Genomic DNA, 17,461 nt, shown 5'->3' with positions numbered 1-17,461 from the left:
ACCCCCATCGTCTGTCCCTCCTGATTGGTTAGTCCTCAACCAATCAGGTTTCCGCTGTCCCACCTTGTTTATAACCAAATTCCAGTTCTTAGTTAGAGTGAGACCTTCATCTTTGTTAAACTTCTTATTCTCCAGTCTTATTTTAATGGCTTCCTTCACCAGGTAGTCCCAAAAGCCATTGGCAAGGCACAGTATTTTGTGCCGTCAAAGTCAATCCCATGACCATTGCTAATGCAAAGTTCTGCTACCACCAATTTCTCCGGGTAACCCAAATGGATACAGCTCCTGTGCTCCTTGATGTGGGTTTCCACAGAATGGCCAATATACGCTGCTCTGCATTCACAGGGAATATCATAAACGCCAGCTGTCCTGAGTTCCAGGTCATTTTTGACTCGCATAAGCTGGGATTTGAACTTCCTTATGGGTTTGTGGATGGTATTAATCCGGTGTTTCTTCAGAATCCTAACAATCCTTCCAGAAGAATACAGGGAGTTAGGAAGGAAGCTGAGAAGCAGGACCTCAAGGGTCATAATCTCGGGATTTCTGCCTGTGCCATGTGACAGGATGGGAATAGAATGAGGTGGAGGATAAATGTGTGGCTGAGGGATTGGAGCAGGGGACAGGGATTCAGATACCTGGATAATTGGGACCTCTTCTGGGGCAGGTGAGACCTGTACAAAAAGGACGGGTTGCACTTCAATCTGAGAGGGGCCAATATTCTTGTAGGCAGGTTTACTATAGTCTTTGGGAGTGGTTTAAACTAACATGACAGGGGGATGGGAATCAGTATGATAGAGCTGAGGATGAGCCAGCAGGTTTACACGTACATGATGGGAGTAACGTGAATGTAAAGAAGGACAAGCCAATGACTGGATACAAATACAGACAGAGCAAAGAACTAAGTTGTACCACAGAGGCAACACTCAAAAGGGCAAAGAATGCAGGACTGAAGGTGCTGTGCTTAAATTCATGTAGCATTCGGAATAAGGTGGACGAACTCCTGACGCAATTAGAGATCGGTCGGTATGACGTTGTGGGCATCACTGCGTCGTGGCTGAAAGAAGGCCATAGTGGGGAGTTTAACATTAAAGGATATACTTTGTATCCAAAGGACAGGCAGGAAGGCATAAGCTATGGTGTCGATCTGTTGGTAAGAGATGGAATTACACCTTTAGAAAAAGGTGACATAGGATCAAAGATTGTCAAATATTTGTGGATGAAGTTAAGAGACTGCAAGGGTAAAAAAAACCATGATGGGAATCATGTATAGGCCTCCAAATAGAAGCCAAGATGTGGGGCTGAGATTGCAAAGGGAGCTGGGAAAGGCCTGTAATAAGGGTAATGAGACAATTGTAATGGGGACTTCAAAATGCAAAGGGATTGGGAAAAACAGTTTGGTGCTGGTTTGCATGAGAGGGAATTTGTTGAATGCCTACAAGATGGCTTTTTAGAGCATCCTGTGCTCGAGCCTACTCGGGGACAGGCTATCTTTGATTGGGGGGGAACGTCGACTCAGACCTTGAGAGACCCGCGTTGGGCATTTTCACGCCTTACAAGGTGCAGGTTGGATTCGATTGGGTATTGTGTAATAACCCAAATCTTATTAGGGAGCTTAATGTAAAGGTACCTTCAGGAGGCAGTGATCATAATACGATTGAATTCATACTGCAATTTCAGAGGGTGAAGCATAAATCAGATGTATCAGTAACACAGTGGAATAAAGGGAATTACAGAGGCACGAGAGAGGAGCTTGCCTAGGTGGATTGGAGGATGATTCTGGCGGGGATGACAGCAGAGCAAAGATGGCTGAAATTTCAGGGAATGGTTCACAAGGCACAGGATAGATATGTCCCATAGAGGAAGAAGTTCTCAGATAGCAGGGGTAGGCAACCATGGCAGAGAAAAGAAGTTAAGGACTGCATAAAAGCCAAGGAAAGGGCATATAAGGTAGCAAAAGTGAGTGGGAAGTTGGATGATCGGGAAGCTGTTAAAATCTAACAAAAGGCAACTAAAAAAGCTGTAAGAAGGGAAAAGATAAAATATGAGGGTAAACTAGCCAAAAATTAGGCCATTCAGGCCATCAAGTCTACTCCACCATCCCATCATAGCTGATTGATCATTGCATTTCTTTGTTCTACGGTGAAAATCTCAGGGAGTAAATGGTAATATATACATACTTGGATAGTAAATTGATTTTGAACTTGGAGTTTTGATTTATCTTCCCTCTCACCCCTTAGGTATTAAGGATTGAACTGTTGCCCACACTACATTATCAAAACAAAAAAAATCAAAGTTTAAAGTTCAAAGTAATTTTATTGTAAAATCACATACTGTATATGTCACCATTTACTACCGAGATACATTTTCCAGTGGGCACTCACAAGAAAAACAAAGAAGTACAATAAAATCTATGAAAAAAAGAATATCAGCAAAGACTGACAAACAACTGATGTGCAAAAAGAAGTTAAGCTATGAAATAACTGAGAATATGAGTTGTAGAGTCTTTGAAAGTGAGTCTCTCGGTTATGGAATCAGGTCAGAGCTCAGGTGAGTGAAGTTATTCAAGCCGATTCAGAAGCCTGATGTGATGTGATGATTGAGGGGTAATAACTGTTCCTGAACCTGGTGGTGTGGGATCTGATGGTTGAGGGGTAATAACTGTTCCTGAACCTGGTGGTGTGGGACCTGATGGTTGAGGGGTAATAACTGTTCCTGAACCTGGTGGTGTGGGACCTGATGGTTGAGGGGTAATAACTGTTCCTGAACTTGGTGGTGTGGGACCTGATGGTTGAGGGGTAATAACTGTTCCTGAACCTGGTGGTGTGGGACCTGATGGCTGAGGGGTAATAACTGTTCCTGATCCTGGTGGTGTGGGACCTGATGGTTGAGGGTAATAACTGTTCCTGAACCTGGTGGTGTGGGACCTGATGGTTGAGGGGTAATAACTGTTCCTGAACCTGGTGGTGTGGGATCTGATGGTTGAGGGGTAATAACTGTTCCTGAACCTGATGGCATGAACATTGACTTCTCTAACTTCCGCTAAGGCCCCACCTCCCCCTCGTACCCCATCTGTTACTCATTTTTATGCACACATTCTTTCTCTCACTCTCCTTTTTCTCCCTCTGTCCCTCTGAATATACCTCTTGCCCATCCTCTGGGTCACCCCCCCCTTGTCTTTCTTCCCAGACCTCCTGTCCCATGATCCTCTCGTATCCCCTTTGCCAATCACCTGTCCAGCTCTTGGCTCCATCTCTCCCCCTCCTGTCTTCTCCTATCATTTTGGATCTCCCCCTCCCCCTCCAACTTTCAAATCCCTTACTCACTCTTCCTTCAGTTAGTCCTGACGAAGGGTCTCAGCCTGAAACGTCGACTGCACCTCTTCCTACAGATACTGCTTGGCCTGCTGCGTTCACCAGCAACTTTGATGTGTGTTGCTTGAATTTCCAGCATCTGCAGAATTCCTGTTGTTTGCACAATACAGGCCCTTCGGCCCACAAAGTCGTGCCGAACATGTCCCCACCTTAGAAATTACTAGGCTTACCTGTAGCCTTCTATTTTTCTAAGCTCCATGTACCTATCCAAAAGTCTCTTAAAAGACCCTATCATATCCACCTCCACTACTGTTGTCGGCAGCCCATTCCATGCACTCACCACTCTCTAAGTAAAAAACTTAACCCTGACATCTCCTCTGTCCCTATGCCCCCGCACCTTAAACCTGTGTCCTCTCGTGGCAACCATTTCAGCCCTGGGAAAAAGTCTCTGACTATCCACATGATCAATGCCTCTCATCATCTTATACACCTCTATCAGGTCACCACTCATCCTCCGTTGCTCCAAGGAGAAAAGGCCGAGTTCACTCAACCTATTCTCATAAGGCATGCTCCCCAATCCAGGCAACATCCTTGTAAATCTCCTCTGCACCCTTTCTGTGGCTTCCACATCCTTCCTGTAGTGAGGCAACCAGAACTGAGCACAGTACTTCAAGTGGGGTCTGACCAGGGTCCTATATAGCTGCAACATTACCTCTCAGCTCCTAAATTCATTTCCACGATTGGTGAAGGCCAATACACCTTACGCCTTCTTAACCACAGAGTCAACCTGCGCAGCTGCTTTGAACGTCCTATGGACTCTGACCCCTAGATCCCTCTGATCCTCCACACTGCCAAAATGGGTGCTTCGAGTACCTCAGAAACTGCTGATCTCCTGGGATTTTCACACACAGCAGTCTGTAGAGTTTGCAGAGAAAGGTGTGAAAACAAAAAGCATCCAGTGAACAGCAGTTCTGTGGGTGAAAACGTCTTGTTAATGAGAGAGGTCAGAGGAGAATGGCCAGACTGGTTTATAATGACAGGAAGGTGGCAGTAATGCAAATAACCACACGTTACAACAGTGGTGTGTAGAACAGCATCTCTGAATGTCAAAACTTGAAATGGATGGGTTACAGCGGCAGAAAACAAGAACTGACAGAAAGACACTCAATGGCCACTTTATTAGGTACAGGAGGTACACAATAAAGTGGTCACTGATTGCATATTGGCCAAGCTCATTTCTTACCAGTTTCACACGATGCCCAGGTGTGGTTACAATCTCCCAGGTACACTCCTTGCGGCTGGTGTACTTGTCAGGCCAGTTAGGGCTGGTGATGATCCCAGAAACACTGTTGATTTTGTGCTCACACCCGGCTGCAAGCAATCACACAATGACATGTCAGTTCCCACCACTGAGTTAGTCCTTGCAATCCCCTCTGTGTGTAAGATGCATCCAACCTACCACTTACTCAAGAGCAACATCTACAGAGTATAAAGAATTAACTGAGGGAGCTGTTGAAAACCACTGTTTTTTGAAACAATACTTTTTATAAGATTTGTACTTTTTAGCAAACGTGCATTTTTCGTGCTCACAGGCAGAAAGTGGTATAGCAGCTAAACTAATGGTTTGTCACATTTCTCTCTTTTCATTGGCTAAGTATTAGCACGGTACCCACATGATGTAATTGTTTTAATTATGTAGCCTAATAACTAATTTGTTTCCATCTAAGGAATTTCTCTTATCTAGAAAAGTGATAGATTTTTCAGAAACTCCATCTTTTGTTCCTTTGTATTACACCCTTTAGCAATAATTCCCTCTGAGCATCATTTCTCAGCTCTTCATTTAGTTTGCGTAGTATTTGTATTTTTTTTTATGCTAAAATAAACTGAAGTCTTGGAATTAAGACTGCTCATCATTCCTGACTCCCAGAAGAAGCCTTTGATGATCAAGAACCTATCTATCTCTGCCTTAAATGCACCCAATGACTTGGCCTCCACAGCCTCTCGTGGCAAAAAATGCCACAGATTTACCACCCTGTGACTAAAGTAATTTCTCTGCACCTCTGTTCTAAATGGTCGTCCTTCAATCCTGAAGTCGTGCCCTCTTGTCCTGTACTCCCCTGCCATGGGAAATAACTTTGCCATACCTAATCTATTCGGGCCCTTTAACATTCAGAATGTTTCTATGAGATCCCCCCTCATTCTCCAAGGAATACAGCCCAAGAGCTGCCAGACGTTCCTCATACGATAACCCTTTTACTCCGGGAATCATTTTTGTGAATCTTCTCTGAACCCTCTCCAATGTTAGTATATCCTTCTAAAATAAGGAGCCAAAACTGCACACAATACTCCAAGTCTCCAAGTGTGATCTCACGAGTGCCTCATAGAGCCTCAACATCAGATCCCTGCTCTTACATTTCTATATCTCTACAAATGAATGCCAACATTGCATTTGCCTTCTTCACCACTGATACAACCTGGAGGTTAACCTGTAGGGTATCCTGCACAAGGACTCCAAAGTCCCTTTGCATCTCTGCATTTTGAATTCTCTCCCCATCTAAGTAATAGTCTGCCTGTTTATTTCTTCCACCAAGGTGCATGACCATACACTTTCCAACATTGTATTTCATTTGCCACTTCTTTGCCCATTCCCCTAAACTATCTAAGTCTACACAAGCTCTCTGTTTCTTCAACACTATCCACTCCTCTACCTATCTTTGCATCATTGGCAAATTTAGCCACAAATCCATTAATCCCATAGTCCAAATCATTGACATACATCGTAAAGAGCAGCGGTCCTAACACCAACTCCTGTGGAACTCCACTGGTAATCAGTAGCCAGCCAAAATAGGATCCTTTTATTCTCACTCTCTGTTTTCTGCTGATCAGCCAATGCTCCACCCATGCTAGTAACTTCCCTGTAATTCCATGGGCCCTTATCTTGCTAAGCAGCCTCATGTGCGGCATTTTATCAAAGACCTTCTGAAAATCCAAGTACACCACATCCACTGCATCTCCTTTGTCTACCCTGCTTGTAATTTCATCAAAAAATTGCAGTAGGTTTGTCAGGCAGGATTTTCCTTTCAGGAAACCATGCTGGCTTTGACCTATCTTGTCGTGTGCCTCCAGGTATTCTGTAATCTCATCCCTAACGATCGATTCCAACAACTTCCCAACCACCGATGTCAGGCTAACTGGTCTATAGTTTCCTTTCTGCTGCCTTCCACCCTTCTTAAATAGGGGAGTAACATTTGCAGTTTTCCAGTCATCTGGTACAATGCCAGGATCTATTGATTCTTGAAAGATCATTGTTAATGCCTCTGCAATCTCTCCAGTTACTTCCTTCAGAATCCAAGGGTGCATTCCATCAGGTCCAGGAGATTTATCCACCATCAGACCATTAAGCTTTCTGAGCACCTTCTCAGTTGTAATTTTCACTACACATACTTCACTTCCCTGACACTCTCGAATGTCCGGTATACTGCAGATGTCTTCCACTGTGAAGACTGATGCAAGATAAGTATTCAGTTCCTCTGCCATCTCTGCGTCTCTCATTACAATATCTCCAGCGTCACTTTCTACTGGTCCTATATCTACCCTCAACTCTCTTTTACCTTTTATATACTTTTTAAAAATTTAGTATCGTCTTTGATATTAGTCACCAGCTTCTTTTCATAATTCATCTTTTCCTTCCTAATGACCTTCTTAGTTTCCTTCTGCAATTTTTTAAAAGCTTTACAATCCTCTATCTTGCCAGTAGCTTTAGCTTCCTTGTACATCCTCTCTTTTGCTTTTACTTTGGCTCTGACTTCATTTGTCAGCCACAATAGTGTCCTTCTTCCATTCGAAAATTTCTCCTTATTTGGAATATATCTGTCTTGCACTTCCCTCATTTTTCACAGAAACTCCAACCTTTGCTGCTCTGCTGTCCTTCCTGCTAGTGTCACTTTCCAGTCAACTTTGGCCAGTTCCCCTTTCATGCCATTGTCATTTCCTTTATTCCACTGAAATACCAACACCTTTCACAAAAAAAAAACAAATTTCATGCCATATGTGAGTGATGGTAAACCTGATCCTGATATGGGTCTCTATTGTAGACTGAGAGTGGGAAGAGGGCAGGGAGAGAGGAATCATGGTTGGGAAAGGGGGAAGGGAGAAAGGATGGAGAGGGAAGCACCAGAGAGACATTCTGTAAGAATCAATAAACCAATTGTTGGGTATCGAATGACCTTACCTGGTTTCTTAGGGCTGGGTGTGCCATCCCCGCCCCGGCACTCCTTCTCTGCCACCTGTCCCACACCCCTCCCCCACGATGCACCACCTGCCAGATTTACAAACTCACTCTCTGCCCCACATTGACAAATACAGTGCTGTGCAAAAGTCTTGGGCATTCTAGCTACTGCATATGCATATAATCGGAATTGCTGTGGTGTGTTGGTGAGACATGCAACAAAAACAGCAACATTCAATAATTATAAAGAATTATATAAAATAGTTAGATATACAGATACGCAATAAAATGTATGTAAATACATAAATGCCAACATCTATTTACAATGTAAATAGAATTGTAATAAGTGGTTTAAAGTGCTCACATTGCAGCGACAGGGGTAATAGACAGAGTGGGTGGTGGGGGCTAACTAGAATGGTTGATCAGATTAACTGTCTGGGGGAAGGAACTTTTAAGGTGGCATGAAATGTTTGTTTTAATAGCCCTATAGAGCTTTCCAGAACAGAGCTTTTGGGAAAGGCAATTTTCAGGCTGGCTAGTGTCCACAATGATTATTTTCCTGTTCACTTCTTTGTTCTAGACTAGAAGTGTCCAGTACAAAGTTTATGGTGCATAAGTAAACAGATTAAAGTGGACACAGCAACGGTCATTCAGAAATCGCTGGTGAAATGGGTACCATCATTTGCAAAGTCAATAACGAAGGCTCAGAGCTGCTCGACAATATCAGCCACCTTCCTTGCACCGTACAGAAGCTTAGCATCGTGGACAGTATAACCCACCTTGCACAGCACAGAGGCTCAGAGCTGTCGACAGTATCACCCACCTTCCTTGCAGTCGTGCTTGTTTTCATGCAGCACGAAGCCACTACGGCACTGACAGGAGTAACTCCCAAAGGTGTTCACACACTCATGCTGACATCCGCCATTATCCTTTGAACACTCATCTTTGTCTGAGGGATAGGAGCAAAAAGAAAATGAAAGTCACCGTCCAGTAAAACCACAGTCTCAGCACAAGTTATCAGCTGTTGCCCAGGGTGGTTATGGCTACTATGAGTGGACATAATTTAGAGATGATTGGAGGAAAGTTTGTGGAGGGGTGAATGCCAGAGATAAGTTTTTTTACACAATAAGTGATAGGAGCCTGAGACACACTTCTCACAGTGGTTGTAGAAGCAGGTACATTAAGGATACTGAAGAGATTCTTAGATCATCATCATCTTCATCATCAGGTGCCACGCCTAGTTTGAGCTTTGGCTGCCATGGCCCACACACTCCTGTTTTGGGTCAAGTGGATCAATTCATTGGTATTCATTTCCAGTTCTCTGGCTGCTGTCTCCATCATCATTTGTCTTTGTCTTCCTCTTGCTTTCTTCCCTTCAATCTTTCCCATAATTACCGTGCATTCTAACTCCTCTTTCCTAATCCCATGTCCAATGAAATTACGTTGCCTTTTCATGATCTCATGATTTCATTTCTCTTTTTGTATTTGCTCTGTTCATGACATCCTCATTAGATATTCGTTTCGTCCATGATATTCTTTGCATCCTCCTCAAAAACCATATCTCTGCTGCTTCAATTCGTTTCCTCATGTTACTAGATATTGTCCAACATTCTGAGCCATATAATATAACTGGATAAACGTAACATTCCAGTACTCTGAGGCGGGTTGTCATGTCTAGTTTAGTATTGGTCAGTATACTCTTCATTCTCATAAAGGTGTCTTTTGCCATCCCTATTCTTCTTTTGATGTCCAAGTCACACCTGCCATCTGATGTCACCCAGCTTCCTAAGTAGCAAAAGTTCTGTACTTGTTTTATGTCTTCCCTGTTTATTCTCAGCCTGCAGATAGGATTCTCCTTCTTTTTGGGTATCACCATACATTCTGTCTTTTTGCAATTGATAGGTAGACCCATTTTTGCACTTTCTTCAACAATTATATCAATTAAGTTTTGTAGTTCTTCCTCCGTACTTGCAATTAACACAGTGTCATCTGCATATCTGAAATTATTGATGTTTTCACCGCCAACTTTGATTCCCAAGATGTCTCTTATTTTTTGTAATATTGTTTCACTGTACACATTAAATAAATCAGGGGAGAAAACATACCTTTGTCTAATGCCTCTCTTGATTTTCGTAAACTGACTCACTTCTCCATCTATTCTTACAGCGGCAGTTTGTCCCTGTACAGATTTCTGATTAGGTGGAGGTCTTACAAATCTAGATCTAGAGTTTTTTGTAATATTTCAAATAACTTATTGTGCTTCACTTTATCAAATGCTTTTGTGTAGTCGATAAAACAAACAAAGAAATCTTTTTGCACTTCAATAGCTCGTTCTGATAGTATCCATAAGATCAATATTGCTTTTCTTGTACCTTTGTCTTTCACAAAACCACATTGTTCTTTACCTATTTCAGCTTGTATCTTACTTTTAGCTCTTGCCATCAAAATTCTTAGAAGTATCTTGGTGATATGACTCATTAAACTTATGGTCCTATGTAATTCACATTCTATTGTTCCAGCTTTCTTAGGAAGAGTGATAAATACTGATTTTTTCATCTCTTCTGGTATTATTCCAGTCTCACAAATGTCATTGATTAAATCAGTAAGTTTTTCGATTCCATAATCTTCAAGGGCGATAACTTGTTCTATTACTAATTCATCAGGACCTGCTGCCTTTCCTTTCTTCATCTTATTTATTGCATTGTGAACTTCAGATTTTAAAATACTTGGACCTTCAATGTTTTTCTTAATTTCTGGTTTTTCGCCTCGATCGTCTTCAAACAATTCCTGAATATACTCAGTCCATCTGTTCATAATCTCATTTTTTCCCATGATAATGGTATTGTCCTTTGCTTTCAAACATCCACCTGAAGAACAGAGGAGCTTTTTACCAGCGATATTCTTGATTTGTTGATCAGTGATCCAAAAAGGTTACATTAAGAAATCAAGATTCTTAGCTACCCTCCCGAATAACAGAAAAATGAAAGTGGAAAGAGTTAGATCAGGGGCTCCCGACAGTTAATGAGAGAGGTCTATGGCATTATCAAGGTTGGGAACTCCAGGGTACAACTGATTTGGGAGTAGGTTAACATTGTGGGCTGAAGGGCCTGTAGAGTACTGTATCATTTTGTGCTCTATGTTTAAAATGAGGAAAGGGTTAGATTGCTGTTAGTGTAGGCTAAAAGATTGGCACAACGTTGTGGGCCGAAGGGCCTGTATCGTGCTGTACAGTTCTATGCTCATGTTTTACGGCAGGCATTAGAGTCACAGAGCAATACCGCACAGATAGATGCCCTTCAGCCCAAACAGTCCATTCCGATAATGGTGCCCACCCAGCTGGTCCCAACTTCCCATGTTTAGTCCATAACCACCTAAGTCCCACCCCTCCAAGTGCTTCTTAAATGATACTAATGTACTGGAGGGTGGCAGGGTGGAGATATGTCTCTACTAAAGGAGGTATAAGGTGCTCCTTCCCTCCACTAGCCTGCAGATTACCCTTGGGCAAGGTGTAGCACCTGCTTAGCCCCCAATCAGGGTCATGTGAAGCCATGGGAGCAGGTGGTGGACGGCCGTGTAAGCAGCCGGTGCAGATCACAAGTCCTGGTTATGTGACCACCGACACCAGGCAGACAATCCCTGAAGAGTATTGATAATGGCTGGGGTCACCCATCTGGTAAAAACACTGCTCAGAAGAAGACAATGGCAAAGCCCTTCTGTAGAAAAATTTGCCAAGAACAATCATGGTCATGAATAAGATCATGATCACCCACGTCATACGACACAGCACATAATGATGATGATGAATGTATCTACTTCCACAAGAACGCAGCTCGTTCTGTCTACTCACTACCCGTTGAGTGTAAAAGTTGGTCCTCAGGTGCCCTTCTGATCTTTAAGGCAGGTGCAGGGGAAAGAAAGGCAAGCAGAATGGAGGGAGGTTTAATGTTAACATTACATACCAGAGAAGAAGTGGGCCTTGAAACCCTTCTTGGAGACGGTGTTGTCGGATTTAAACTCTATCCGCATGTTGTTGTACTGAGATGTAATCACTTCAGGTTTCTCTGCTCCACAGAACTTTCCGTGTAGCTTCGAGTCAGCGGAGAGGCCACTGCGCACTTCCACGTAATCGTACTTACAGACCTGGACACCAACGGTTGCCAAGGGTGAAATCACTCAAGTCAGAGGAATGTAGCACACACCACATCAGTACACGAGGACGCGGCAAGCAGAGCACAACACCTAAAGTATTTGTACCCCGCTCCAGGGCAGGGGCTCCCGATCTTTATTAAGCCATGGACCAATACCATTCAGCAAGGGATTCACAGATCCCAGGTTGGGAATCCCTGCCCTAACCCCGTTTCTATGAGATCACGTGACTGAATATGAGCTGTTGCTCCTCCAACCTGAGAATGCCCTCATCGTTGCAGCAGAGGAGGCCATGGACTGATATGCCAGAATAGAAGTGGGTAACCTCCAACCTAATGGCATGATCGTTGATTTCTCTAACCTACAGTAATTTTCTCTTCTTCCATTCCCCTCTCTGGTTCCCTTCATACCTCTTCTCTTCTCAGCTGCCTATTAAACACCCCCCTCCAGTACCCCTCCTCCTTCCTTTTCTCCCATGGTCCTATTGACACTTCCATCAGATTCCTCCCCACTTCAGCCCCTTACATCCTCCACCTCTCATCTCCCTCTTCTTACTTCGTCCCACTTTTCCTCCCCACCTTGTCTCACTTATCACCTTTCAGCCTGTACTCCTTCCCCTCCTCCCCTTCTTCCCCTTACTTTTCCAATCGCCATGAAGGGTCTTGGCCTGAAACATCTACTGCTTATCCCTCTCCATAGACGCTGCCTGACCTGCTGAGTTCCTTCAGCACTTTGTGTGTGTGCTACTGCAGAGCTGTTAATGCCAGATTCCCATCAGTAGCATAAAAGGGATCAGCATTACATGGGAGATTAGCTTTACTTATCACATGTATGTTGAAACATACAGTGAAATGTGTATCTTGTGTTAACAACCAACACACTCTGAGGACATGCTGGGGGCAGCCCGCAAGTATCGCTATGCTTCTGGCACCAAATAGCAACACACATCAAAGTTGCTGGTGAACGCAGCAGGCCAGGCAGCATCTCTAGGAAGAGGTACAGTCGACGTTTTGGGCCGAGACCCTTCGTCAGGACGAAGGTTTAAGGTGAGACGAAGGGTCTCAGCCCGAAACGTCGACTTTACCTCTTCCTAGAGATGCTGCCTGGCGTGCTGCGTTCACCAGCAACTTTGATGTGTGTCGCTTGAATTTCCAGCATCTGCAGAATTCCTCGTGTGTGAGTGTGGAATTGTAAAGGGTTCATCTTTGCGCTTGTTGAATATCTTCATCACTACCACCGAGGCCTTGAACATACTAGCTGCAGAGACCTTGATTACAACTGTGGGTTTACAATACGACGAGACTGTGAGAGTAGAGGTTGTATTCCCATTGAAATTCCTCCTCGTGCACATTCCACATACATAACATGCTCTGTCTAAAAGTCACCTCTCAGATTCCTATTAAATCTCTCACCTTAAACCTGTGCCCTCTAGTTCTCAATTCCCCAATCCCCAGGAAAAAGACTAAGTGTATTCCTCCCCCTCCCACTGATGCACGATCTCACACCGCCCCCAGCATAGTCAGGTTCAAGTTCATGCCAAATTAATTGTCATTCAACCATACACGTGCAAACAGCTAAACGAAAGCGCACAGAGCACACATAGTTACAACAGCATGTACAGTCACACAATAATATAGACTCACGTCGTTGCCCTCAATCTCGAAGAACTCAAACTGCAGGGAAATACGGTACTGAGTCGGTGCCACCACCTGCCAGACGCAGTTCTTGTTGGGTGGGTATTCTTTGGGCCACCCGGGGCTGGTTATTGAGCCATTGAGCTTGGTAAGAAAACCACCGCATGCAGCTGTAGTCGGCAAAACACAGATTGGAAATTACGCTCACAGTTGTGTCTTGGAAGGAACAAACCTCCAGCTCACTGTCCCTCTAAGCTGCGGGGCTGCACGGCCACGCAGTAACTGAAATGCTCCCGTGCACATAGCCTTTGTTGCCACGCAGCTGGAATTTTCTTTTATATAATGCTAATATCATTTTGAAATTATGTTAATATACAGTGTTGTGCAAAAATCTTAGGGTCTCGAGATTTTTTAAAATAGTTTCAAATGGTACGGCCTCCACAGAGCCCTGATCTCAAGATCATCAAGGCTGCCTGGGATTACCCGGAGAGACAGAAGTGAGACAGCCAAAGTCTGCAGAAGAACTGTGGCAAGTTCTCCAAGATGTTGGAACAACATACCAGTTGAATTTCTAAAAAAAAACTGCACATTAGTGTACTTAAGAGAATTGATGTAGTTTAAAGGTAAAGAGTGGTCAAACCAAATATTGATTTGATTTACTTGTTTACTGTTCCCAACTCTTTGTAGTAATTTTTGGTATTTAGAAACTTCTCATTTCATTATTTTTGAAAGCATCTTCGTTTGACCAAATTCTTTTACACGTGCCTAAGGCTTTTGCACAGCACTGTAATTTTTAAATTATACTGATACAAATGTAAAATCTATGTTAATATAATTGTGATATAACCTATAATTATGTGTTAATGAATATAATCCATACATTTTCAAAATAATAAACATACAACAACCTTTACTTTGAAACGTTTTAGAACTTCAATGTATTTCCATTGTCAGTGTCTTAGTTACAACACTATTACAAATTGTAACAATTAACACAGAATGGGATTCAGTAGCTCAGTGTTAATAAACCGTCAGCCCGCTGAACACCAACTCATATTCCAAAAAAATCACACTTAAATGACAGTTGTCAGGCCATGTAAAAATTTTCTGCTCAGAGCAGTGGTTGGTCCGTGCAGCTGTAAAAAACATTTGAGGGAATGTTGGTCCAGATGGTCAGGTGTCGTCCAATCATACAGCACTGGGAGATCTTCACTGATCACTCAAACATCCTGCATAGTTTTTATGTTTTTATTTTATTTCCCATCTTTAATCATTCTTTCCTACTTTTCTTGTATGACCGTAAGACACAGGAGCAGAATTTGGCCATTCAGCCCATTGAGTCTGATTTTTTTCATCCCCATTCTCCCACCTGTAATCCTTAAACACCTCCACTCCCTTAACAATCAAGAACCTATCTGTCAGATCCTTGGACTCTGCTGCAGGTTCTACGTATATGGGCGGGCTGCATAACAGGTTCGACAATTGTGCTCATGAGTATGCACACTCCAGCTAATTACTGTCTCATTATGGTGGTATTTAACTCCCTTCTTTTCATTCTAGTCTTGTCGAGACTTGACCAAAAGCACAGAACATTTACGCTCCCTACTTACCTGCGTCCTTGTCCAGGATATAGGACTACCATTTCGACTGACACTGTCAAGGGGTAGTACTCATTTAGTATTAGTTATTGCTTCCAGCCACAGTGTTGATACGTAACTACTCAGTTTGAGAGTTTTAGCTAACAACCCTATTTTGTTTTTCTTTTCCATTAAATTCTGGAGCACTTCTCAATAAAGTCAATGAACTGTCACCCCTTCTTCAGTGTCTCTGACTCTCCGTACTTGGGCCATGTCCAAGCGTTTAGACACTATCGATCTCTGCCTCAAATGTACCAATGTCTTGGCCTTCACAGCAAATAATTCCAAAGATTCAACACCCTCTGGCTGCAGAAATTCCTCCTCATGTCAATGGTATTCTGAGGCTGCAGTCTCTCCTACTAATGGAAGCATGTTCTCCATGTCCACTCTATCCATTCCTTTCAGTAACCGATATCTTTCAATGAGATCCCCACAGTAGGCCTATACTCCCAAAGAGTACAGACCCAGTGATATCAAACACTCCTCACATGTTAAACCATACATTCCTTCATCTGGAGATGAAGAGTCTCAGCCCAAAACATCAGTTGTTCATCCCCTTCCATAGATGCTGCCTGACCTGCTGAGTACCTCCAGTATGTTTTGTGTGTTGCTCTGGATTTCAACAGATCCTCTTACCCTCACAGCTCCTTTTGTCATTGGCGAGTTCATACCCAGGATCGCAGGCACACTTGTAGCTGCCCAGGGTGTTAACACAGCGCTGCTCACACCCCCCGTTGTCAGGCCGCGAGCACTCATCCACCTCTGTAAGAGGGAGGGAAAGGAATCAGAACCCATTAATGAACAGAGACCCCGACTGTTCGCACAGGGACTCCCCGACAAGACCAAGTACAAACACAGCCATACGCCAAACACACAAGTACACATAGCCACACCTCCATGCAGTCGACGCAAACGTACGGATGAACACGCGCAACACAAGACTGCGAGTGTCGCCAGGCTACCGGCACCAACGTAGCATGACCACAGCTTACTAACCCTAACCCGTACACCGGCAGAAGGTGGGAAGAAGCCAGAGCACTCGAGGTCACGGGGAGAACTAATGTACAAGCTCCTTACAGATTCCAACCCCAACTTTACAGTAGAGGCCTGAAGACGCACACTCAATGCTTTCAGAACACCTTCTTCCTTTCTGCCATCAGATTTCTGAACTGTCCATGAACCCATGAGCACTACCTCTCCATTTTACTCTCGTTACTACGTATTTATTTCTTCCTGTAAATTACACTATTTTTTCAAGGCTTCTAACGTTTTTATGCCATGGACCATCGAGTCTGCTACACCATTTGATCATGGCTGACTCACTTTCCTCTCAACCCAATTCTCCTGCCTTCTTCACGTAACCTTTCACACCCTGTTGTATCAAAAATCTCTCAGCCCCTGCTTTAAATACACTCAACGACCTGGCATCCACAGCTGCCTGTGGCAACAAATTCCACAGATTCACCACTCTCTACCTGAAGGAATTGCTCCTCATCCCCGTTCTAAACGGACATCCCTGAGTTAAGTCAGGTCTGATTTACAAAGTCCGCCATCTGAACGCGGATTCCCTTCCTCAGTCCTGGCCAATGTTCCAGGTGCGCTCAAGATCTCTCCCTCGTTTGGGATTTGCTGACGCGGGCCAGCAAACGGGTCACATCGGGCATCCTGGTGTTTATAACCATCATGACAGAAGCTTCCCAGCTTCCCAACTATCTGTGGAATGTTGTGGTGAAATCTCCACGCTACCAACCCACAGGGAATTTCCATTCCGGTGGATTTTCCTTTCTGGTGAACCACAGCCTTAGTGTATGCACCATACAGACATTCCCAACAGACCTTTCAACCTGAACACACTGCTTATTCTAAAGATCAAGCTGAGGGGTTGCTAAGGATGACCGCGAGCATTCCATTTCAATGTCATTCCAGTACTCTGGGTTAGTTCTAAATCAAAGATTCAGAAGACCATGATTCACACATTACCAGTGGACTTGCTCACACTGAAAGTATCTCAAGTCGCAGGCTCTTCTATCTGCACTCCCTCTCACTGTAGACACACAGTCTCTGCTCCGCACGGATCTGTATTACCTCAGCCAAGAGCATCTTTGGCCAAAACCAAATGAGGATTGGCAAATCAATTCAGAGCTGTCTATCCAAATGAGTCAGACAGCCAGACAGTGATTACAGCCAAGTCTAACAGTTTTACAAAGAACTCCATCAGCTCCTAGTGAGGAGACTCACATGCAAGGAGAATCGAACTCAATATGTGATACTCTCATATAAGACCATAGGTCCATAAGACAAAGGAGGGAATTAGGCCATTTGATCATGGCTGATTTACTTTCCCTGTCAACCCCAACCTCCTGCCTTCTCCCTGTAATCTTTGACACCTTGACTAATCAAGAACCTATCAACATCTGCTTTAAATATACCTAATGACTTGGCTTCTACAGGTGTCTGTGGCAATGAATTCCACAGATTCACCACCCTCTGGCTAAAGAAATCCCT

At 43.7% G+C, this 17,461-nt stretch overlaps 1 protein-coding gene across 1 annotated transcript in view; it reads right to left on the bottom strand.

Annotated features, from left to right (window-relative positions):
- LOC134351111 (bone morphogenetic protein 1-like) overlaps nucleotides 1–17,461 on the bottom strand; it is a 273,809-nt gene that overhangs the window by 9,931 nt on the left and 246,417 nt on the right. The window contains exons 14-18 of the mRNA XM_063057200.1: nucleotides 15,593–15,718; nucleotides 13,329–13,489; nucleotides 11,499–11,679; nucleotides 8,363–8,488; nucleotides 4,555–4,682 (exon numbers count right to left, since the gene is read on the bottom strand). Of these exons, the coding sequence (XP_062913270.1) occupies nucleotides 4,555–4,682; nucleotides 8,363–8,488; nucleotides 11,499–11,679; nucleotides 13,329–13,489; nucleotides 15,593–15,718 (722 nt within the window). The remainder of the gene's footprint in view (nucleotides 1–4,554; nucleotides 4,683–8,362; nucleotides 8,489–11,498; nucleotides 11,680–13,328; nucleotides 13,490–15,592; nucleotides 15,719–17,461) is intronic.

The sequence above is a fragment of the Mobula hypostoma genome, chromosome 8 (assembly GCF_963921235.1).
Source record: "Mobula hypostoma chromosome 8, sMobHyp1.1, whole genome shotgun sequence".
NCBI lineage: Eukaryota > Metazoa > Chordata > Chondrichthyes > Myliobatiformes > Myliobatidae > Mobula > Mobula hypostoma.
Note: the sequence above shows the minus strand (reverse complement) of the source record. Positions and strands in the feature narration are given on the sequence as shown.